General features: G+C 37.8%; 1 protein-coding gene across 1 annotated transcript in view; it reads right to left on the reverse strand.

Annotated features, from left to right (window-relative positions):
* Positions 1 to 25,864, reverse strand: part of Vta1 (vesicle trafficking 1) — a 28,271-nt gene extending 2,407 nt beyond the window's left edge. The window contains exons 1-4 of the mRNA XM_083137425.1: positions 25,673 to 25,864; positions 22,666 to 22,888; positions 12,312 to 12,496; positions 7,861 to 8,151 (exon numbers count right to left, since the gene is read on the reverse strand). Coding sequence (XP_082993551.1) covers positions 7,861 to 8,151; positions 12,312 to 12,496; positions 22,666 to 22,888; positions 25,673 to 25,778 — 805 coding nt within the window. The 5' untranslated portion in view covers positions 25,779 to 25,864. The remainder of the gene's footprint in view (positions 1 to 7,860; positions 8,152 to 12,311; positions 12,497 to 22,665; positions 22,889 to 25,672) is intronic.
* Between the last annotated feature and the right edge of the window lie 280 nt (positions 25,865 to 26,144).

Here is a 26,144-nt window from a genome sequence, read left to right on the forward strand (position 1 = left end):
ATGGTTGTAAAAAAGCTTGCCGCTGGATCAGCATACTTCCCTTTCGTTTGTCTCCCAGGGACTGGCGTTTGCAGATTTTACCATTATGTCAAAAGCAGGGTGTTAAGTGTCCACAAATATCAAACTGTGCTTGGTTTAGTACCATTTTGCTGGGATTGGCAACGCTGATTGAGGAATAACTTGCTGTTTCCTCAGTCCTCGCCACCCCTCCCTTCTCTGCCCCTTCCACCCCTCACTCATCTGTCTGTAGGAGGACGGCCGTGGTTCCTCAGCGAGCGGCAGAAAGCCTGTGGCCATCGTCTTTCGTCTGCTGCGTGGAAAAGCAGTCAACACTTGATAGTAGCTAATCTAGTCAATTGTACGTACATTGCGCTCATAATTTTATTAACGCATTAAACTCCTAAAAAGTAAAGAACTCGAAATGAGTACAACTGAACTGTAGAAAGTTCCTCACTTCCTACATGGAGGAATCGCCCCTGACTAATATAATGTTTTTTTAAAGTTTCTCATAAATACTAACAACATGTGAAATTTGTTCTGCACTGTGGCTGTGCGATCTAAGGCATCAGGCTATAAGCTCCTTCCACAGGTTCGAGTCTCCTAGGGGGGAAAGCATAACAACTTTCCTCCTGAGATTTCAGCCTGTGTATGGGACTGGTGGCCATCCACTATCATAAGGACTGAGGAAATTGGGGAGCTACGACAACGACTGGGGGGCTTGTTGCGCTGACCACACATCGCCCCATAACTGGTTGAATGATCTCCCACCACGTCAGGTGGGAGTGAGGCTGGCAGTTGGTAGGTAGGCCCTGGACCTCAGGGGCTGTTGTGCCACAGGGGTAGCAGATTATATACATATGTTGAATGGCGGTTAGATGAAATTGTTGAAGGGGCAATCATAAAACGAGATTATATTTGTACAATGTGCTGCAAAGAGAGTCAAAGAAGTGATAAACCAGAAATCAGCAAAAACCACCAATAAAGGCACTGTTAGTAAAAATTATGCAAAACAGGTATTAAACATCAAAACAGTCATTTGTAGGCACTATATAAAAAAAAAAAGCAGTAAGGCTCAAAACAAGACGAAACAAATTTAAAACATTACAGTCTAAGTTTTAATACAAAGGAATGAAATGGGCCAAAAAATCAGCATTCTAGATGCATGCTTTTCTTATCTCATTTGACGCATTTGCATTCAAAGAATTCAGGTGCTCAGAATAATAACGGCAGATCCCAACCAAAGTTCATTTTGAGAAAAATGACATTTTCTGTTTAATTTCAAAACTCAGGAGATTTTTAACATTATGACGTAATTCTTTAAAGTTCTTTAAAATATGGTTTTTCAAGTTTATCTGCAAATTCTTGAACCATCGTGGTTAATAGTTTCACAGATTTTGTGCTGTTTACTAGGAAAAAATATACACAAGTGAAAAAATGGGGTAAAACTTATTTATTAATTTACCTTTATTTAACATGTATTAATCCAGCTTCATTCCCAGATTTTCACATTCTTCTTCAACATCAACACCATCATAAACAAGATTTTTATAAAAATCATGATACTTCTGCTGTAACTTAAACAATGAAACATCTACAGTTTTACCTCTTTTCCTAAAATTAACTGTGATGCACGTCAATGTCAGAATAAGATAAACTAAATTTTACAATATCAGGATTATCATGTTCCACAATAATGGAAGTTGATTGATTGATTTGCTTTATTTTACTTCGCTTTTTCTGCCACTTTTGGCTAATTTGCGAAGATGGGGATGAGTGATGATATGAAGAAATTGATGAATGGACATTCACAAACAACCAAGCCCGAGTGGGATACAAACCCAAGACCCTTGGCGAAGCAGCATGATGTGCTAACCACTCGACCACAGGGTCCGGAAAAAGAAGGTGTTCCTTTTAGTTTTCGAGCTGCTGAAGACAAATTTGAACTTGGTTTCTGTCCTGCAGCCTCAGATTTCGAAATAATGCCAGTTATAGTATAGTATAGTATAGAATGAAATCGCAGAGCTTCATGTTGGCGGCCTTTGTGCTCCTCTACTAATTATCCAAGAATCACAAATGATACCTCGTTGGAAAGCTTATGGAACACAGAATCCTACGAGGTACATATGGGACCCATCATGCCCAATTTGTAGAAGAAAATAAGAAAATTGGGGAAAAGGTTAATTTTTGGAGAACTTGAGGTAAATTTGCAACACTTACAGTTGCGCTACACAAACATAAACTCAGTAACACACACCCTATACATTAAATTGGCTAACTGAAGTAGTCCTGTAGGACGAATATCAATGAAGAAACATATGTAAAGTATACATATTGCAATATACAGGGTGAGTCAAAAGTCCCTGATCACCTCTTATAAAATGAAAGGGAGTGTAGATTGCAGCAATTGGCCATGGTAGTAATATGTTAGGCCTAGGGGGAAACTTTTTGGTGCATGTCGTGACAACGTCCACCATCTTGGATCCAACTTCATTCACATAAAAATGCATCAGAATGCAGAATATGCAGTGCAAAGTGTGGGTCCTGGCAAATTTGCTCCACAGCCCATTCACAAAACTGCATTCTACTATTCGGGTCGTCCTCAGAGAGATTGTGTTGCAGCTGCAGCTTGTACAGGTGCCACTAAACCATCTTTAACACCCTGCAAATGGAACTCTGGCTGACACCACATTACACAGACATTCGACGTGTGCTGCGCTGTGGAGACTTGGCAAACGATGCTAGCACTGCCGTAGCTGTTCCTTCGTCAGTGGCAGTTCTTGGCCTACCAGATCGTGGCCTGTCATGTCCATAACTTCCTTATCATTAAAGTTTTCATAAATATGACTTCACCACTGAATTCTCGGTGAAATTCTAGCCCAAAACCATACTCCACATGCCCCCTTCCCATTTAAAGAAATAAAGTTGGATCCAACATGGTGGACCTTGTCATGACATGCACCAAAAAGTTTCCCCCTAGGCATAACATATTTTTACCATGACCAATTGCTGCAATCTACACTCCCTTTCATTTTATAAGGGGTGGTCAGGGACTTTTGACTCACCCTGTATATTGCAATATGTATACTTTACATATGTTTCTTCATTGATATTCGTCCTACAGGACTACTTCAGTTAGTCAACTTAATGTATAGGGTGTATGTTACTGAGTTTGTTTCCGTAGCACAACTGTAAGTGTTGCAAACTTACCTCAAGTTCTCCAAAAATTAATGTCAGTGGCAACTGCAAACTTGTGAACATAGAAATGACAGTTTTACAAGGATTTGTAACATCGAAACAAGGCCTCAATGAGCAAACCACAACCAAGAAAGATGGTTAAACTTGGAACTCCTCTACAATGTGAAATTTTATCAGTGATGTATGGGGACACCCTGTATACACAAACTCCCCCATCCATGTGTGTGTATGTCTACATCATGTATTCTGACCCCTATCTCCCCAGAAAAATAATAATCTGTATCTGCATGTGTTCACAGGTTGTTTAGAAAAAAAAACTTATTTTAGCAAATTTCAACCTTTCTCTCATGCCCTCATACTCTCAATATACAGTGCATTTCCAAAGTTGTGCAACCCCAACTTTCATCTCTTATAATGTGAACACTGAGAGGGATATTCACAGCAAGTTTTCTGCATTATGAAGCGTCATATATTAAGATATTTTAAAATACTTTTGGTATCCAATTCATTCCATATAGGAAATTCTAGAAATTAATGTTTACCCTGAAATAGCAATTCTGTAGCACTGGGCTCTCTCTAAATTTCATCTCTACTGGTATTGCATGAGACTCCTCTCCACCAGAGACTACCTACTCACTGGCATAATCAAAGTAGTGTTGTCAGGTTCAACAAAATTTCCCATCAAAAGTACAACTTCAGAGCCAAATTATTATTTGACTTTTCCTGCAGCTTTGTGGTCAACAGATGTCTGCTAACAAAATTTGGATGAGCTAGAGTTGCTACAATAAGCTTGGTGCATCAGGCATGGTTTTCACGTTATTATCAATGAAAATTGGAGTTGAGAAATACAGGGTGATTTTTTTTAAAACTCATGGTTTTCTTTGTTGTGTAAAATTTGTAAATCAAGTATAATTTCCATGCGGTTTGTGGCAAATGAATAAGGAAGGATGGGAGATTTATTGGAGCATGTTTACCGGTTTATATGCATCCCGGGTAATATCGCCCACGCCTCAACAAAAACAGCAAATATTCAACAGTGTACCTTTCGCGTCTATATGGTCTGGGGGTTTGGATGCAGTGCGGAGGTTTAAGTTTCTTCCTGTAGATAGCACTGTTGTCATTGTCAACAATAACCAGGAAACTGAGCTGTTATATTGTTGTGCTGGAAAGTTGTGTGCTTTTGCGTAATTGTTGTGCTGAAAAGTTGCGTTATTGTGATCAGGACACACAGTAAGAATGGTGTACTCCTTGCAGGAACGTGTGTTTATCGTGAAAAGTTTTTGGAAAACTGATTCTGTTGTTGCTACGCAAAGGGCATTTAGAAACAAATTTGCCTCACGTTCTGCCCCAGACGGAACACAATATTGTCGCTAGTGAAGAAATTGGAAGAAACAGGATCGCTTCTGAGTGAGACAGGGAAGCATTGGACCCCGCGGGCAGGTGTTGCGGAAGATGTCAGTGCTTGACTCTTGAGGTCGCCCAAGAAATCTCTCCGTCGTTTGTCACAAGAAACCGGCTATAGCTATTCAACATGTCAAAAGGCAGCGAAAACTGCGAAACTAAGGGCGTACAAAGTTACAGCTGTTCAAGAATTGAAGGATCCAGATAAAGTTAAACATGTAGATTACTGTAATTGGTTTTTAATGTTTATTGTGCGTAATCATGATATTCTGAAAATAACGTGGTTTACTGATGAAGCCTGGTTTCATCTCTCTGGGTATGTTCATTCTCAGAATACATGGATATGGGCAGCTGAAAATCCACATAGTGTAATTGAAATTCCGTTGCACCCACAGAAAGTTGGGGTATGGTGCGCTGTCTCAGCATCACGTATAGTGGGTCCAATCTTCTTCAATGAAACAGTGAACACAGAGCGGTACAGGGCAATATTCATGGAATTTGTTGAAAGTTTGGACGACATTGAACTCACACAGGGTTATTTCAACAGGATGGTGCTACATGCCATACATCGCATGACAGTATGGCACTGATTGAAAGTTTCTTTGCGAATAGGGTTATTTCAAAGGGATTGTGGCCTCCGAGGTCTCCAGACTTAACTTCCACTTGACTTCTTTCTGTGGGGCTTCCTAAAGGGATGTGTGTACACAAACAACCCTACATCCCTGGAAATGTTGAAGCAGAACATTATCACTGAAATTGCGAACATTAGCGCAGAAACACTATGTTAGACAGCCCTTAAACATGGAATGGTGTGTTCAACTTTGTTTACAGGACGGAGGTCCACACTTTCAGCACCTTCTTTAAAGGTGAGATGTTATGTCATATGTCTGTGCCATAATTGTTATGTTTATTTGAATACAAAAGAAAAAGAACTCATTTTCATTAATTCAGTTTAGCAAAAATCCAATACTTCAATGTTATTGTAGGGTACACTGGTGAATATTTGCTGTTTTTGTTGAGGCGTGGGCGATATTACCCGGGATGCATATAAACCGGTAAACATACTCCAATAAATCTCCCATACTTCCTTATTCATTTGCCACAAACTGCATGGAAATAATACTTCATTTACAAATTTTACACAACAAAGAAAACCATGAGTTTTTAAAAAAAATCACCCTGTACTTTGTACTATGCAAAGTACAGAAAGTATCATACATAGATCCCTAATGAAACAGATGGAAAATAATCAAGATGTAAACATTCATGCTGTGATCTGCAAATCAACAAGACAACAGGTGTCATCAGAGGAAATTTATACATACTAACCTGAATGGTGAGAAAACAATCTGTATTAATTCCAGCCTTAACCAGCGTAACATAGAATGAAAATGACCTAACTGTAACAGCCCTTGAAAAGTTATACAAGAGTAATAAACCTCTAGTTACGGTTACAGCACATAAGCTTTACAATGGTTACCTCTACCTCAGAGGGTTTAGTGAAGCCCTTAGCCTGAGGAGTCCTGATGCGGGGCCGTTGACCCAGTATACCCTCTTGAGAATTATGTTAATTTTTTTGACAGATTTCAATGTTTTACGTAATTTAAAAGTGGTCCCAGCTTGAGGAAAGAACAAATAACTGTTATATTTGATCCCAAAGTATCACCTGCGTAAGTGAAACAAACTCCTATTCCGGACTACTTTCAGCTCTTTTTCCTATAAAAATTCCCCAAAAGGAGCAAAAGTAAGAAACACTCCTAGCATAACAACAAAGTCAAATTACTATCGGGACCAAACCTGGCCCTCTAACAACTAGGGATGGACAATATCGGAAATTTTATATCACAATATATCGTCAAGAAAATATTGTCACAGACGATACAATTTGATATTTTTTCCGTTTTGTGATATCGGTGATATATCGTCTCCACGATATATATATATCACCAAATATCGTGATGATATATTGCTGACACAACATATATTGCTAAAATATTGTGATGATATATTGCCAACATGACACATACCACCAATTATCATGATGATATATCACCAACACAACACATATCGCCAAAATATCATGACAACATATCATCCAGTTGATATCGGCTGGACGATATTTTTTCAATATTGCGATATATCGCCTGGACGTTCACGATACTGGAGATGGAATGATGGAAAACTCCACTCCGCAAGACCACAGAAATAAAAATGCATGTCAGACACAGTTTCATATTTTCAATAAATGTTCCGGTCATAGCAGAGCAATCCAACTTATATTTGGATCACCTAAAAATGAATTCCACCAACCCACTCTCTGCTCGCTGTCATATTTTCAACTTCATCCAAACATTCCTGCGAAATCGTCCACTGCATTTGACACATTTCTTGTTCCCGGTCACTAAACCATCCTTGTGCAACTCACAGAAATATACCTCTGGCTACCAGACGAAGAACGCTATGATACTAAAGATATTGATACAGTGCTCAATATACATTATTCTTTACTAGCACTTACCACACTAAAGATGCACACCCACCCTCCAAACAAAAACCAAGTACCTGTGATATGAATCGAAACACCGTCTGCAGTAAATCTCATGCTCCCTGACATAACACCAGGATTGCTAATCTTCAATCTCTGATATTTCCAATACGGCTCCAAGTTACAAAAAAAAATCATCACAACAGGCCAAACTTTGTTCACATCCATTTCCCATTCTTTCAGCAAGTCATAACTTTCAAAACCACTACCTTTCTGTACAAACACTACAAAAGTAATGCATAACACATAATGCCACAGATTTAGTTCATACTACAGGGAGATGGCAACAATGAAAATGACGTCGCAAGTAGTACCATAAAAAAAAAACCTCTTATTACTCTACTATAATGCATCTCCGTGAGCTAAAAGCAAAAACAACAGAAATTGTTCTTATGGAACATAATCTTCATAAATGATGCAAAAATTATCACCTTCTCGTAGGGGTACGGAGGATTAAGGGTACCCCTGATGATTACAGCAGAAGAAGCAAGGGGCAAGTCACACTTGACAATTGAGAGATCACATGTTTTGTCACACATAAACAATTATCTTGGAACTGATTCAGCCAACTATATAATCCATAATACTGGTTTCTTCTTTCTTGCAGTCTGATGATGTGAACAAGAAATTTGTGAAATGTCACCAGTTATAAAAATCAGAAATGTGTTACAAATACTAAGTGGTGGGTAAAAATAAAACAAACATTTTACTTGACTTACCTGTGTTACATGAATCATTTGCAAAATTCATCAAATCTGATCTTGCGCTAGGCAAATTGCTATTGTTACTCAAATCTGTTGGTGGAGTGGTGGCTGCTGACGGAGGAGGGTTGTAACCACCCATCGCAGAATGAAATGAACGAGGTGGTTGCAACGCAGGATCTGGTGTTGTAGGGTAGGCGGCTGGTTGCGTAGCAGAGAATGTCCCTGGATTGACAAAACCTATGTTGCCAAAACCCTGCTGTGGGTTCCCTGTTGCATCTGCACCACCAGCTGCTGAAGTAAGGTTATCTGCAAATTAAACAATGACCTGTTAATGCACATATTTGTAGCAGATAAAAGTTCAAAATTTTGGTACATTTGAATCTGAATTAAAAGCTTTTGGGTACATCAGCACTTTGGTTATTTGTACCAGTCGTCTCCACTTTTTAGTGCTGGTAGTTTAAGGGAATTGGGTTGCTTGCTTAAAGTGCTCGGCGATCGCTCAGCTGCACTATCATGGGAACAACCATTCATTTGAATTTTTCCCCTTCCTTGAGATATGGGGCAAAAATATGGGAGATTTCCTCCAAAACTAGATGTCATCATAATTTCTGAAGTTCTTGAACACTGTGCAAGTCCATCTGCAGCAATACAGGTTCAAAAGGTCAAATCCAGACCACCCTGCACTGGTCCTGAGAACGTAATTTCAATTATTGGAGGAATATTTTCTTGGTCCTGCGAGAAGCTCATTGGTCCTCTGCACGATGGCTGTTTCATGTCATAGGATTGGGAACTGGTAACGACCGTAATGAAAAGATGGTCACATGTTCGGAAAGGGTTAAACCTGCAAAGTTGTTTGTCCCTTCCAGATTCAAAGGTTGTCAATTGTGTCAAATTTATTTTTATATAGTACTGTCCAGGTCCATAGCCAAGCAGGGACCAGGGGGAACTGTCCCCTCTCCTTGACATTAGCACTTCAAGAGATGTTTTAAAAGATATGGAAAAACTGTAGTATTTGTATCATATTTCTAAATGTTATACTTTATATTAACTTAATGACCCACATCCTCTCACAAGCACAAATAATTTACCTTCCTCTAATACTGTTAAACTTTTGAAAAATGGACTTGAATTACAAAGACCCTGGAGATCAATACTAGCTATGGACCTGGTACTGGCAGAATACATTTGAAGAAATTTTGCTGTGCAAGAAGAACGACTACTAATTGTAAATTTTCCAGGTTATATTTTTTTTTTAATATATGTTTCATGAATCATACACAAAGAAATAAAATATAAATAAAAACTGTTTCTAAAGGAACACTTATTACCACTTATACTGTTCTCTGAAGTAGATAATAAAAGCTCCTTGTCAGATACTCATGTTACAGCACCTTGAATAACGTAGTGTGGAAAATGGCACAGTTCTGCGCGCTCTGGATGGTTCCACTCGAAAATGATCCGCTAGAGGCACTGGTGTTGAACCCGGTGCTTGGTATTCGTCTGCTTATAATGGAAGTAAATGGAGTTTTTGCTGCAACGTCTGATTCTTTTACATGAAGCATTTCTATGAATGTGATAATTGCTATGATATTTGGTACAGTGGTCGCGAAGATATTAACGAACATTCTAGACAGTCGACCACGTCCTGTTATCGTCATACTTTCGTTAATAATACGGGAGAAAAAATAAGCATGGAATGCTCTTGGCAACTAAATTTTTGTGTATGAATTAGGTTCATTATTATTATTATCATCATCATTTCTTCTAAAGATATACACACTGAAGCATTTGTATTTTTGATATTTACTGTCTCTTTTCTTCCGCTTTAAACTAATCGCGGCGATGATGATAATGATGATTCCATGAAACGACAAGGGGAACCCCACAAAACTTTCTTAGTGCCATCGACATGAGTGTAAGGAAACTTTCAAACCAATGGGACAAGCGACACCGGATGTTCACACTGTCACACTAGTGACACACACTTCCAGACTGTAAAATAGCATTCATTGCACATGAGGGTCCAAACAGCAAACGACACGTTCATATGGTGTATTCACGTGCTACTTGTTACTTCGGTCGGATAGCTCCTTAAATAAAGGGTGCTCAGACCGAAGCGACGTGCTACAGGGGGAGTTCCCAACTAAGTGACAAGCGACATGGTGCCTTCAGTCTATTGGCAAGCGTTCGCTGCTAATTGTGTGAACAACAGATACGAGACAGGAAAAACCGCACATTACAACAACAGATCTAGGTGACACGATAAGTCACACATGTCGCTTTGTTGCTTGTGCGTCGCTCAAACTGGGCTATTTCCTCAATCGCTTGCAACATGTTGCCGTGGTTTGTTGTTCGCGCATGCGCAATGCAATGAGTGTCTTGCTTTAGGGAGATTGTGCACCAAAGCGACAAGGGGCACGTGACACTTATCGCTTGAGGATTTCACCAACCGAACGCTGGCCTGTGCTTCCCGTCATGACGCTACGATGTGAAATGTTGCTCTTGATTGGCTCGTTTCCAAGCAACGTGTGTCGCTTCGGTGTGAAAGTTGCCTTGGACCGAAGGACTAGTGTCGCTTTGGTGTGAAATCCTCGTGTTGTTTGTCGCGTGTCGCTTTGGTGTAAAATCTCCTTGAGGAAACGGTGCAGTCAGAGCTTGTGTCCCTACGGTTCGAAAGGCTGCATTGATTACGGACTGCTCGCTTCCAAGCGACACTTGTGGTTTGTCACCTCGGTATGAAATATCTCTCAGGATACTATTTATATTCTAATAACATAGAGAAATAAAACTCTAGTACACAATCCAACACCTGTCGTCCGGAATCACTTTGCGATGTTTCTTCTTGTGTTACGCATGCTATTTATTTATTAATTTTATTTTACTTTTCTTTCCAAATTAATGTCATTTCGTGACTGCAAATCACTCCACAAATATAACTGTTTCCATCAATTCACGTACCGCCTTTCAAGAGAAACAAATCTACATAATATATTCCAAAAAATAACAAAGCTGCATTACTTTCATAAGAAAATTAGCACCGACATTGATCACACTGCCATCTATGTTTGTCATCCGTCTGGGGAACCAGTTTCTGGGGTCGTTTTCCACACTACGTTATTCTAGGAGCTGTACTCATGTTAATGAAAGCAATGAATGTGAATTTTAATTTAACTAGTCTTATGACTGTAGTGTGCTAGCTGGAAATTGTATAGCCAATCTTGTAACATCTATTCCGATCAATGAATGCATTCTACTTGCATATGAACTCTAGTCCCTTTCCACATGCCTGGAAACATCAGCCTGAATTCATTGCTGTAGCTGGGTAATAGTGTACTCTCATGACCAGTGGACGGATTTATATGTAATTACAAATTTATGAAAGAAGCTGAAACCTGTTATATTTTGTATTATCTTTGCGCATCATGGGATGCAGACTCCATAAACTCAGTTTTTATTTTCCATATTTGTACATATATTAGGTTTTGGCTCATATTTTACATATTTTAGTGATTTTTACATATTATTTCCATATTTCCGAACATTTTTTCAACATATACTCCATGTTCGAGCAATAACTACATGTCGCCGTGTGACCGAAAAAGTTGGGTGAATTTCTTGCTAATAACTGACAAAAGTCCGAAGCGACATTAAATAAACGGAAGTTTACAACCTTTTTTATACTCTCCAATTTTGTTAATTTTACAAGTTTTCTGTTATTCGAACAATACATATATATAATATTTAACCTTACACTTCCCAACTGCTTGCTTTTGCTATCGTAAAACACTTGAAATTCCTGTTTATTTACAATTGAGGGCTCAATAATCGGTTCCTGGTTGTTACCAATGTTATTTTGGCAACATTGGAAGAGTTGAAGTCGAGCAGACCACCCTTGCTACTAGTTGAGCTCCCAACAGCAGCACCAGAAGCAACGATTTTGAGGCACACATATGGGATTCGCTTCTGGTTTCTCTTCAAGACAGTCACAACAGCAGCGCCAGAAGCAACGATTTTGTAGCACACATATGGGATTTGCTTCTGGTTTCTCTTCAAGACAGTCACAGTAATAGTTACAATGCCGAAACTGCATTTTATATGACAGTAGAAAACGTCTTACGTCACGTGCCGGCAACATATTTGTTAAAACACTAAAATAATACACAAACAGCACGATGAAAAACACTTAGGAATAATATGTGTTATTTTAGTGTTTTAACAAACTGTATTTTATGTAGTTCGTGAAGTATCTCGTATTATTAAAAATATTTTTTTTTGTTTATGTACAATTTTAAGTACATACATATTTAACTCCATATTTTGATTAAAATAACTAAATATATTTTTACATATCTAATACTTTCTTAGTACATATACATTCGTTCCCTACTCATGACACTCAATGAACCTAAGGTGGTGATAACTCCATCATGGAAAAAAAATATCATAAAAGGTTGAAATGTAGTTACCTTCATCACCTTCTTCTGACATAGGTCCAGGTATTGGCATTTCACCATTCTTCAGGCAATTGTGAATGTATGCAGCTTTCCATTTAGCGTATTTCCTGTTTTGAACAACTTCATCTGTTAATTCCCCAAATATCTGAAGAACATCATACAGCAATCCAGCTGTATAAAAAGCCTTTACTACATTCCTGCAACAAACACATTGTTATATACTTTAACATTATAATAAGAGTACACAAAAATGATGTAAATATTCATTTAGAATATAGGACTTTACTCAAATAAGGACATACAGGTTGAGAATGGACTATATTAGTGGTGATCCCACATCAGATGATGGAGCACAATTTGAGTCCAAACAAAGCAGTCATGTGTTTTTCTCCTATTTAAAAGCATTACAATTTCCATCGGAAGGGTAGCTGTAATGATTGTGACAGCAGTTATGAAACAAAATTGTGATGCATAACATACATAAATGTAAAGAATAACCAGAGTAAGAAAATCATGCATATTTTAAGAAAATTAAGATATCCTAGTTCCGAGCACAGCTGAAGCCGGCCCGAAGCACAGCCAATCTCACGTGCAGTCACGTTGCCACTATGGATGATGGGAAGCTAGCAGCCTCACGTGACTGCAGCGCCCATTGGCTGCGATTTCAGACCGAATGCCGCTAGGAGCATTCACTTTACTCGATTTCCTACTCCACTTATTCTTTATTTTCTCATCTCTAAGTCATGTGTTCCATATATACGTATTCTCCAAAATGTCATCTTTACATTGATGTATGATTTTGTTTCATAACTGCTTGTTACAATTCTTAAAGCTACCCCTTCCGATGGAAAATTCAATGTTTTTGAATAGGCTAAAACCATGTGAATTCCTTGTTTGGACTCAATCTTCCAGTGTGACGTCACACTAATACATTTTTAGATAGTGCGTTTACTCACTTTATTATAATTAAATAAAAAATATATAATAAACACTTACGTGAGTGAATATCATTGTTAAAACAATCTTGTAAACAACATTTCGCAGAGCTACGCTCCGCTTCTTCAGGTTTCTTTTTAATCAGCACATAAAATACTTCGTCATGTGGACAAATCCAGGATTAGGTTAAAAGGTTTTGGATTAAAAAATGTAAAATTACATAACTGTTAAAAATGCCATAAGGACTTGACAATACTTCTAAAGGAGCTATGTTCCCATCCTACCTACACGACTTACTAACTGCTGTTACGTACGTGTGTTACATTCCTTGCAATGAGAACTCTATCATTTCCGATGCAGCGTGAGTCATTTCTGGCGTGACATGGAATTTCACACTCGTCATCATTTTTACCCCAACGTTTAAACATTTTGATCCATTTTTCATCCAAGTTACTGTCGTCCCTATTTAGTTTTCCCCCCCTGTCTATACAAATGCATGCTGCCTCATGAACGCTTATATCGGGTTGTTTAAAAACTCTCTTTACCACTTCTCTTTTTCTAATTTTAGGTTTCTTTTCTATAACATGCTCGGATAGCCCCGTTTTCGGTACCAGTTGTTTAATATCCTTGTCATGCTCATCCCAGCGTATTCCCATGTTCCTTCCAGTTTGTCCTATGTATTCTTTATTACATGAACAAATTATCCTATATATGCCCTTCTCATCCCTGTCCTCGTTACATCCCTTACCATCCTTTTTGTATTCTGTAAAATACTTCTCAATATTTCGGGGTGCTCTCATTCCCCCTCTTAACCTGAAGTCCTTTGGATTCTATTGAACTTTTCCGACATCCCTTTTACATACGGAATCCCCACATATTTTTATTCTTCATCCCCCTTTTTTTCTTGCATTGTATAGACAGGGGGAATAAAATTAAATAGGGACGACGGCAGCTTGGATTAAAAATGGATCAAAATGTTTAAACGATAGGGTAAAAAAGATGACGAGTCTGTGAAATTCCATGTCACGCTGCATCGGAGACGATTGAGTTCTCATTGCAAGGAATGTAACACACGTACGTAACAGCAGTTAGTCAGTCGTGTAGGTAGGATGGGAACATAGCTCCTTTAGAAGTACTGTCAAGTCCTTATGGCATTTTTAACAGTTATGTAATTTTACATTTTTAATCCAAAACCTTTTTACCTAATCCTGGATTTGTTCACATGGCGAAGTATTTTATGTGCTGATTAAAAAGAAACCTGAAGAAGTGGAGCGTAGCTCTGCGAAACGTCGTTTACAAGATTGTTTTAACAATGATACTCACTCATGTAAGTGTTTATTATATATATATATTTTTAATAATAGTCACATTAATATGATCCATATATGTATGGAAGCCTACATTATGCATTAGCCATCTTATAATAATAACAGCTTCATTACCACATGCTCAACTGTTATGCCCTATGACTTCATTCGGTCAATTGAATAAAACTGAGAACCTGCTCGCATTTTGACATGAAAAAACAACCTGGAGATGTGCTTATACAACCCCACCTACATGTGTATGCCTGTTGCTATATCTAGGAATAGTCACAATGTGAGGAATGGCTTTATTCATATGAATACAAAGTACATGCTCAGTTCTTCAGCAGCAACTCTGTTGTCACCTTCTAAATAGGAGGTCCCAGGTTCAATATAGAACAAGTTGCACATATGTGTACAATAATATTACCCAATGCTTGGACCATCCTGTAATTTATACGAACAATGTTTCGGTCATTTAAGAAGCCATATGAAAAAGTTACAGAAAAACTTATATAGTAAGTAGCTGTCTAACCATTAACCCAGTGGTTCCCAAAGTGTGCACCCTGGCACCCTGGGGCTAGATTACAGGAGTGCCTCAAAATGTTCCAATATTTTCACTGAAATTATATGATTTTCCAAATATGTGCTTATTTAGTACTTTTTACACATAAAATCCTCAACAGTGGAAAGAATCCATATTGTTCCTGTGTTTAAAAAAGGTGATAAAATGAACTGCAATAATTACTGTGGAATTTATCTACTCTCAACAACATATAAAATATTATCTAACATTCTTTTAACAAGACTAACCCCATATGCTAATGAAATTATAGGTGATTATCAATGTGGATTTAAACGTAACAGATCAACTACAGATCAAATTTTTCACATCAGACAGACACTTGAAAAAAAGTGGGAATATAATCAAAATGTCCATCAGCTATTCATTGATTTCAAAGAAGCATATGATTTGGTCAAAAGAGATAAATTATATAATATATTAGTCGAGTTTTGAATACCTAAGAAGCTTGTTAGTATGATAAAAGTATGCACCATTGTGTGGGTATTAATGTGTCGGACAAATTTACAATTCATGATGGGTTAAAACATGGAGATGCATTATCTCCATTGCTCTTTAATTTTGCCTTAGAATATGCTGTTAGGAAGGTAAAAGAAACTAACGAAGGACTAAAATTAAATGGTGTGACTCACGTTATTAGCATATGCAATGATGTAGACTTATTAGGGGATGATATAAATACAATTAACAATAATGCTAAAATATTTTTCAAAGCAGCTAAAGAGATAGGTTTGGAAGTTAGCAAAAAGAAAACTAAATATATGCTTACAGGCCGAAACCAAGTGTTAGGTAATAATCAAAATCTAATTATTGATAACAACTCGTTTGAACCAGTTTCCAAATTCAAATACTTAAGAGTAATATTAAGAAATGAAAATTATATTAAAGAGGAAATAAAAAGTAGGCTTAAGTCAGGAAATGCATGTTACTTCTCTCTTCATAAACTTTTGTCTTCTCATTTAATATCTAAGAAACTAAAAGTTAAAATATACAAAACAGTAATTTTGTCTGTAGTATTATATGGGTGTGAAACTTGCCTTACATTGAAAGAGGAACACAAATTGAGAGTATTTGAAAATAAGATCCTTAGGAAAATATTTGGACCTAAAAGGGATGAGGAGACAGGTGAGTGGAGAAGGTTACATAATTTAGAACTACATAATTGTATTCATGTCCAGATATTATTAGAATAATTTAATGAAGAAGACTTAGGTGGGCAGGCCATGTGGCACGAATGGGAGAGGGAAGAGGAGTTTACAGGATTCTTCTTGGGAAACCTGATTGTAAGAGATCTGTAGGAAGGCCAAGACAAAGTTGGAGGGATAACATTGAGATGAACCTAAAGGAAATCTTGCTCAAGATAGGGACAGATGGAAGGCCTGTGTTGCTGCAGCCATGAACCTTCGGGTTTAAGAAGGCTAGAGAGTTAGTTAGTTAGTTACACATAAAATGTTTCCAAATTAGAAATATGTTAATTTTTTAACTTAAGGCAAGCAACGTAACTACACTAACTGAGAGCGTTGCAAATGATAAACAGGCCTACATTCTGAATTGGGCACTGCGGGAAAATCTTGAAACACTAAGGGTGCCATGAAATGAAAAAGTTTGGGAATCCCTGCTTTAACCTTTAGTGGATGGAGCCTCAAGCATGCCCTTTTCAAACTTGCTCTCTCTCTCTCTCTCTCTCTATATATATATATATATAAAAACCTTGCTTGAGAACTAATTGTCATAGAGAGATGATATGACCGGGCTTTTAGCTGAGGTGAAATTTATAGTTTATTTCCGAATAATGAAAGTTAGAGGAGGAGGAAGAAGAAAAACAATATTAAAAAAAGAAAAAGAAAAAATGGCACAGTATTTGGCATGCCACTGTGGCCACCATAACAGACCAAAGTGAATGAAAAAAAAATGTAGTATGTATCAGTGGTACATTCCTACAACCATGCAAAGTTGGATTGAAAATATGATGATACTTCTTGGCGAAAAAATAATAATCAGGGTGGCTACAAACACGCAGAAATGAAATTCCCTGACTTTTCCAGGTTTTCCAGGACAAAATTTACATTTTTCCCTGACAATTACAAACTAAACTAAATCGATGTTTTTGCAAATGGAAATAATAAACTCATACAGATCCACGTATGGTTTTGCTAAGTACCAATATTATCTTCTATTAAATTGACTTAATTTCTCTATTCTCTATGATTTGAATTCAAACTGCAAAATAGTGAATTTGGAAAATTATTACAATTCATAAGCTAAGGAAGGATTATGGAATTTTGTCATACGCAGCAAGTTTAAAATAAAATACTTGAGTGCGGACTCATTTTTCAATGCATAAAGCTACTTCTCTCTTCTCTGTAAAGCAAACAACTTAACTCTTGAACATAAGTGAAACAACTGAATCGAACAAAAGAAAGTGTCATATTTCCTTACATTATCAATGGGATTTCTGCTTGAGTACAGTATATTCAAGTAAAGTGCTGTGAAACTGAAAACATGGAGTTATACCATTAATGATGACGAAAAGCGTATGTAAGTATTAGAAATTTAACGCAAGGAATTTATAGAATTGCATTGTATAGGTACTTGATTTAGGTAACCAACACATTAAAACAGAAACACTAATAATAAAAGCCTCTGATAGTTCATATACGAGGGGCATCCTGAAAAAGCTCCAATGGTGCCTATACGCAGAACTAGTGGTCGGAGAGCGACACACCCACATGCAGGCAGGAAGAAGTGGCATGTAGCTGTAATCTGGTACAGTTGCAATATAGCCGCTTTAGGACAGTTCTAGGTTAAAGATTGCAGCTCTCATAAAGTCTCCCACCGACTGCGATGTAGCCTACATTGCACGCTCTGAATTTGGCACAGAGACACCAGCAATCGTGTGAGTTGTGCAGACCGGACGTCATGAATGATAGTATGGTCAGATGATGGTGCAGACAATTCACGGAAGGCCAATCGAATGTGCACAACCCCATACAGCTGAGTACACACGGGCGCTTTGCATCACTTCAGGTGAGAGATCTTAGACCACTCCCTGTACGTACAGCCCTGGCCTTGAATGTACCGACTTTCATCTCTTTGTTTAACTGAAGAGGTTTCTGGCAGGGCAAGGATTTGACAGCTACATTGCGGTAGAGATAGTTTCAGTCTTTGCTGTCAGACACATATACCATGGGCATACAAAATTTAGTGCCATGCTACGATACATACCAGAACAACTGTTGTGATTATGCCGAAAATTAGGGTAGGACTCACTGTTACTAATGCAATAAATTACAACTGATATTCTTGTATTATTTATGCCTAATTGGTAGGGACCTTGATATTTTGTTATTTTTTTTCAAATTGGTATATTTTCTTATTTTTTTCTTTTTTACTATACGGTGTTATTTTCCCCAAAATTCACATTTTCATTTTAGCGCATTTTCTGGCAAATATCTGAAATTATACCTTCATGGTGTTTTTAAACTACTGTTTTAAATTGTAAGTCACATGGCATACGCCTCTTCGCGAGAGTTTGATATCTTGAAAGTTATTTTGGGAAAGTTATTTTCCATACCCCTTTATTAATTTTATGGTAAGGATTTTAGATAATGGAATTTTGGTGTGGAGTTAGGGCCCCACACTTTCTTGATTACGGCTGAAGGTGGAGGTGATGTGATCAGCACCACACTCCTGGCTACCTTTATCCCTCAAAGTACCAGCTTTTTATGATGCTGGGTGGGTGCCGGAGCAATTTGAATAGGTGGAAAACATCCCGGTTCTCCCCCGCAGGGGATCGACCCAGGGTCTCTCGCATAATAGTCAGATGCCCTAACGACTTGAGCTCCATTATTACTCGCTCGACAAATGCCGATAGTGCGCACTTAGCTTGGTAATTCAAAACATATCTCGTGCGACAAATACGAAGATGTGGCTCCCGTGTGACGGTAGATACGCTCTCGATCTCCTGTTAGAACCCTGCCACTTTGCTCTGTGATGCAAATGGTTTTGATAGAAGTTGAAAAAATCGTGGGATGTCTGAATTATTCCATGTACGTATAACTCTATAGTTTACTCTTGAGTAAAATGTTGGAAAACTTGCATGTTCTATGTACACAAACATGGCCTAGAAAAGACAAGGATGTTGGATTTCATGGAATGTTTCGTTGTTTTAGGACATTTCTTTTAAAAAAATCGCTAAAAATGCCAACAATTCGCATTTTTGCCAAATTCGCATTATTTTGATATTTCGAACGGGCGAAAAATGTGTCCTAACATCACTGCACATTCCTATACATAATTTCGCGGCAATTACCATTTTTCACAGTTTTGGTGTTTGCGAAAAATCAATGTATCTACTAATTGGAAATTACTTTCTGGCCACCCCTCATATAAATCAGTAGATGGAAAGTTATAAATTAGGAGGGCTGGCAGAGAAAATTCTTAAAGGAAGTGATTTGCTGTTATGATTGAATGATTCGAGCAAATATGATATTATAATATTTACGTATTTATTATTAGTATTTTATTTCATAATATTGGACATTAACTTCACTCAGTGAGAGATTTAAGACCATCTCTCACAAGTTTAAACAGACAGGACAGAGAGTGGCGTTCATTTCATTGCAATACTAGTGTTGCAGTAAATTTGAGGTTGGAAGCATGCACTTGCCAATTTTTATAAGGTTCACCAATGCAGATTTATGTTTCACTTTTTCATGATAGTATTCAATATATATCCCGTTTGGTTGGATTCTTCTTGATATCTAAGAATATTGCAATGTCATTGTAAACGTATATTAACTTGTGCGAAACCAGTAATACATCAGGATGAAGAAAGAAAGCCTTCGTAAGCACTGCTACATTCAATAAGGTGAAGTGAGCCAGAAGAGTAATAAAATTCCAGCAGCATATTTGCAGTCTAAAGCTCTTCTTGTTTATGCATGCGATTTTTGTTGGATCTTGCAGTTCATGCAATTTCTGTCGCATGTTGTAGTGAGATACTTTGTCGGGTGGCGATATTCGACAAAAATCGTATGTATCAATGAACATACTTGTTTCCATGTTCCTTCAGTTTGCCCAACAAAATGCCTTACTACGACGTCCGACAACTATCGGACGGCGCCACCCGCTCTTATCCCCTCCATCGGTTGACAAGTCCCCTTACTACTCCCATACGCACAAGAAAAAATGATAATTCAATGCATTTTCCACGTAATATTTAGAGGCTTAACCTTTACTCACCCGATGATACCAACCATATGGTATCATCAGAGTAAGGTCGTACTGGCCCAATGATACCATATAGTATCATGGTGCTGATTACGAAATGAATGTGCTTTTTGGACCTTCATACGCTTTTTGTTTGGGTGGAAACTCTGACACAGGTTTGGAGCAAGCCTGGGAAATTCATATTGATGACCAACCTCCCCTCTCTCGGCAACATATCCATGCCACATTTCCAAACAGAGTTTCACATTTTGGCTCATTATTCAACTTGTATGGCACCCAGGAACATGAAACATGTTTCAATCTCTTTGGAAATGTCCATTCTTTGAAGAGAATACTAAGGTTTTCGCCTTCTCCCCAAAATAGTGGGAGAAGAGGAGGTAAACTCCAGATTTTTATTTTTTTTTCATTGAAATTCGGTGGTCGTGCCCCCAAACCCCTCTTCCTCGGTTCTGAATTGTACACGGTTGCATGCTCTGATGTTTTAGCTGCAAACCAAAACTTATCCGAAGTAGATTGCTCCCATAGTAGCAGAGTTATAACAATTTTCCTCAAACATACAAATTACCTATTTTTCGTTAAAAAAATAATAATCACATTTTGGCATATTATTCAACTTGTATGGCACCAAATAACATGAAACATGTTTCATTATCTTGAGAAATGTTTATTCTTTGAAAAGAATACTAAAGTTCGCGCCTTCTTCCCAAATAGCAGGAGAAGAGGGGGTAAACTCCAATTTTCTTTCATTGAAATTCGGTAGTCGCTCCCCCCCCAAACCCCCTTTCCTCGGTTCGGCATTCTGAATTGTACACGGTTGCATGACCGGATGTTTTAGCTGCAAAACAAAACTTATCCGAAGTAGATTGCTCCCATAGTTCCCAAGTTACAACAATTTTCCTCCAAAAATGAAAATTACCTATTTTTCGTAAAAAAACAGTCACATTTTGGCTTATTATTCAACTTGTATGGCACCCATGAACATGAAACATGTTTCATTCTCTTGAGAAATGTCCAGTCTTTGAAAAGAATGTAGCAAACTCCAGATTTTTGTTTTTTCCATTGAAATTCGGGGGTCGCACCCCCCAAACCTCCCTTCCTCTGTTCGGCGTTCTGAATTGTACACGGTTGCATGCTATGATGTTTTATCTGCAAAACAAAACATATCCGAAGTAGATTGCTCCCTTAGTGCCCGAGTTATAAAAATTTTCCTCCAAAAATGCAAATTACCTATTTTTCGTTAAAAAAATCACATTTTAGCTTATTATTCAACTTGTATGGCACCCAAGAACATAAAACATGTTTCATTCTCTTGAGAAATGTCCATTGTTTAAAAAGAATACTAAAGTTCGCGCCTTCTCACCAAAATAGCGGGAGAAGAGGGGGCAAACTCCAGATTTTTGTTTTTTCCATTGAAATTCGGGGGACGTGCCCCCAAGCCCCCTTCCTCAGTCCGGTGTTCTAAATTGTACACCGTTACATGCGCTGATGTTTTAGCTGCAAAACAAAAGTTATCCGAAGTAGATTGCTCCCATAGTGCCAGAGTTATAACAATTTTCGTCAAAAGAGTGTTCGAAGTCAATGAAGACGAAATTCCCTGACTTTTTTTGACACCTCAAATTCCCTGACTTTTTCCGGTTTTCCAGGTCTGTCGCCACCCTGATAATATATAAGAGTGGCAGTGCTGCCAGCTTACAGAAACAATTTCTGAAATTTCGCTTCTAGCATCAGCCCTACGGATGCTGGATGGACCAAATTTGGAGGGAAGCATGATAAGAGACCACTCTTTGAGGATATGTAATGCCTTCTCCCAATGAAATAAAAAAAAATTGAAATTATGCAACATTTTCTAATAGTGTAATTTTTGGGAAATTCTGAAAATTGGGATTTGCCCATGAACTTCTAATTGTTGCATGTTGTTAAATTGTTCTCATTATAACATGAAAAAGTGAAATGTATAACAAAAAAGCAATGTTTGAGGAGTTATAACCTATTTTATATCTATCCAATAATATTCAGAGAGAAACACAATACTTTTTAAAACTCTTCTTGTTAATAGTAGTAACAATATATCATTTTGTAATACGAGTAAGTCATACCTGCATGTGTATCCTAATGAACAAAAGAGAGACAATTGAAATATCATGAGTAGTTTCAATAAATGGCACGATAATTCCTGCCACACGCTGCAATCCACCTCAACGGATTTAAAGCAAGTGGGAAGACCTTTTCCAGTTCATCCACTAAAGGTTAAATGCAGTATATTGAAAAATGAACATGCCGTCAAAGTGCCAGCTTACCCTGTATATTTACTTACTTGTTAAAACTAGCCTTTCTGTCTTCCCCATCTGCAAATAGAAAGAGCTTGAGGGCATAGTTTTCAATATGAGCCTGTGCTGCCACTTGGTTAGTTACGGCTTCATTGTCTCCCAGAGTTTTCTTTTGTGTTTCCAGCCAGTCCAGGATTTTACACAACAGTAGTTTTGCCTCTGTGGACTGGCGGTCAAGCTTTATTCCTAAGTCTGAGGCATAGAACCTGCCTGGAAAGTAGAATAAAGAACAGAAGTTAGGCACAGAAAGGAAAGATGCAGCACAAGCATGGTGGGGCAGCTTAATTAGTAATAGAGTACAGCATGGGACACATTTGCTCACTCGAACGTCCCACGCTCAAGCATTTACAATGGAATATCATATTAATGTGAAAATAATCATATGTAAAATATCCATCCTGCCAGTTTCGGTCCACAATCATCTTTTTCATATTCATGTATCATTGTATTAGTAAGATAGACTAAATAATGACTATGTTCACTTAAGTTTCAATATCACTGTGTCTTTCACTTCATGATGCATATTTTGAGGGCCCACTACCAGTCATATTACAATACTGCTGAGCTTTGAGCGTATACTGCTCGTTTTGCCCAATTCGAGTGTTATTCCCTCGAGCTAAGAAGCTCTAAATGTTTGATTTGATTTAATTGATTTCATTTATTTTACTTCACTTTTCTGCCACTTTTGGCTAATTGCGAAGACCAGGATGAGGGATGGCCAGTGCTCGAAAAATCTTCTTCAGAGCTAGGTGCCAGCTGTGAAAATCACGCACCAAGAAACCAACTACTAGCAATTGTGCATACTATAAGAAGCTAAGCTGGCCTCTGTGGCAGAGTGGGTCTCGGGTTTGAATCCTGGCCTGGGCATGGATGTTTGTGAATGTTGATTTATCAATTTCATCATATCATCCCTCCCCATCTTCTCAAATTAGCCAAAATGGCACACAAAAAAAGCGAGTCAAATAAAACAAATCAATCTATAAGAAGCTGAGCATCACCATATTCAAAACATCGCTAAATCATGTGAGAAAGCGGGAAATGGGGGGGTTGGGGGACAAAGAGTAAGAAATTGTTACTGATTCTATGGAATGTTCACAACGTTGATTAAAAAAAAACGTATGATAATTTACGCTGTACTGCAATTTAAACTTAGAATCTTCTAAATTTCGTACATGCAAACTTAATAAACTGCAGTATTACAGCAAAAGATCACAGTTGCCAGGCTGAAATTTGTAGTCGCCATAGCGACCTCGATTTTTCGAGCCCTGGTGATGACATGATAAAATTGGTGATTGGACGCTCACGAACACATGCCCAGACCGGGATTCGAACCCGGTACTCCTGGCATCGTAGCGCGATGTGTTAACCACTCTGCCACAGAGGCTGGCACTCTAAATGTTGTACACAATCTAGCATCGTCCATGCGTCAAATTAATATGTCCATGAAGGCAATAAAACTTTTTCTAGCTTTCACTATTTTTTCTCTTTATTGGACCCCCAAATCATACCTTGGATGGCACATCTTACAAAAAAAGACAATGGGTTTATACATACAATGTCTCAAGAATCACAGACTTTCATAACCAATCATGTACAGGACATGTCTGTAATAATTCACATTTAGCCCATTTGAACATTGTTCCCAAACAAAAATCTAAATGTCATGTAAAACACCAAGATGTCAATAATTTATTCTTCCAATGTTCAGAATACTACATTACACAAAGGACTAAGAAAGTGTCATGTCCAATTTTCCAAATGACACTATTATCAGATCCAACACATAATGTTGATGATGTCACTACTATGTGGATACGATAGGAGATGCAAGCAAGCATACATATAAAAAACTTGTTTTTTTCATAGGAGAAAGATGTAATATTGCAGAGTTGTAGAAATGATTGTTACAGTAAATTTGAACCTTGGTGAAAATAATTACCACTGTTTGGAGTTCCGATCAGCGAAAGAAAAGATGTAAAAAGTACCTTACACAAGCATGCATGCTTCCCATCAACAAGGTAGGTACTTTTCGTTCACAGAAGAAAAATAAAGGGTAACAGTTTCATATATCGGCAACACATTTCTTCATTTTTACTCACAGAAATCAGTTTGTCTAAGGTTTACAACGTTTGTCAAGTTATTTTCTTTCATTGTGGAATATACTTGACCGGGAAATCATGTATTTTTCAAGAGAAATATCTCACCGATGCACAATTGCCATTGTTTTCATTTGCCTCCTGTACCTAAACTGGATGCAGCTTACGTTTCATGATGTAACACCCCGTCAGTGTTTCCAACCCCCTTTTCTTTCACTATGCTTGTGTAACCTAACCTTATCGGAAATGGTTTGTGGGGCTATCCGTCAGCTACCCATCCATAATGTACAATTTCCACCGATGACGAACACGATAGTAGGTATTTTTCGGTGAAGAAGGTTGGAAACACTGCATACCCACAACATGAGTCAAGGTGTGGCCGCCAGATTGTGTGTTACGAAAGCGAGGAAAGGAATCAAAGAAATCACTCTGTATGTGAAAAATTGTGTTTCTTTTCGTGTAAAAAGCATAATGGCACCTTGAACTATGTTCCGCAATACACAATTGGTTAGTACGAACCATGTGAAACACAAAATATCCGATTTTAATGTGTTTGCGATATATTAAACTCTTACCCCAATCTTTTGTGAAACACAAAATCTTCACCAAAAAAAAAAATCCTTGCGAAATCCGAGGATGTAGAATGTGACCACGGACTCCCCGTTTCTTACATGGTGAATAGCTATGCCATCATTGCAAAATAATAATGAAATTAAATAGAATAAGTATATATTTACAGTGAATGAAGATTAATTGAATAAAACTATAATCTATGAAATTCATTAACTTGACTATGAAACTGTTCGGTAAGCTCAGTACAATGCATTATTTACCACTACTATTACAAATGCAAATGATAAGTAATGCTACAAATATGAGTATGAATCATAATACGAACACCAATAACTGATAACAGGATCCCTTTCTTCATGTTCTGATGCTAATTTCATGTAATGCTGTATCTGTTTTAGAGAAGCTGGGCATGGTGGAAACGTCACTGACATTGATCCAAAATAAGTCGGAAAGTTTAAATCGTAATAGCTCTTTACAAAGCCAAGATGACACACGACAATCTTTTTGGTTGATAAAGTTAAAACGGATTAAAACGCACACAGATGCTCAACTGTACGTATATTCCTATCGGCCGGACAGTTCTGGATATACGAGTCCGAATGGACATTTCCACTATGACATAAAGGACGTTTTAAATATATTCATTTTTCTGATAATGACACCAAACTGAAATGTGAAAAATATCTCGGCGATATTTGTTTTGCTTCTCGAGATACACGCCTTCAAACACTGCTGAAATTCAACTCCTACGCAACAGATTTGAAAACGTCCTCTGCACAGACTAGACAAGCCTGACG

This window comes from Lepisma saccharinum, chromosome 16 (assembly GCF_977018435.1).
Source record: "Lepisma saccharinum chromosome 16, izLepSacc3.1, whole genome shotgun sequence".
In the NCBI taxonomy this organism is placed as follows: Eukaryota; Metazoa; Arthropoda; class Insecta; order Zygentoma; family Lepismatidae; genus Lepisma; species Lepisma saccharinum.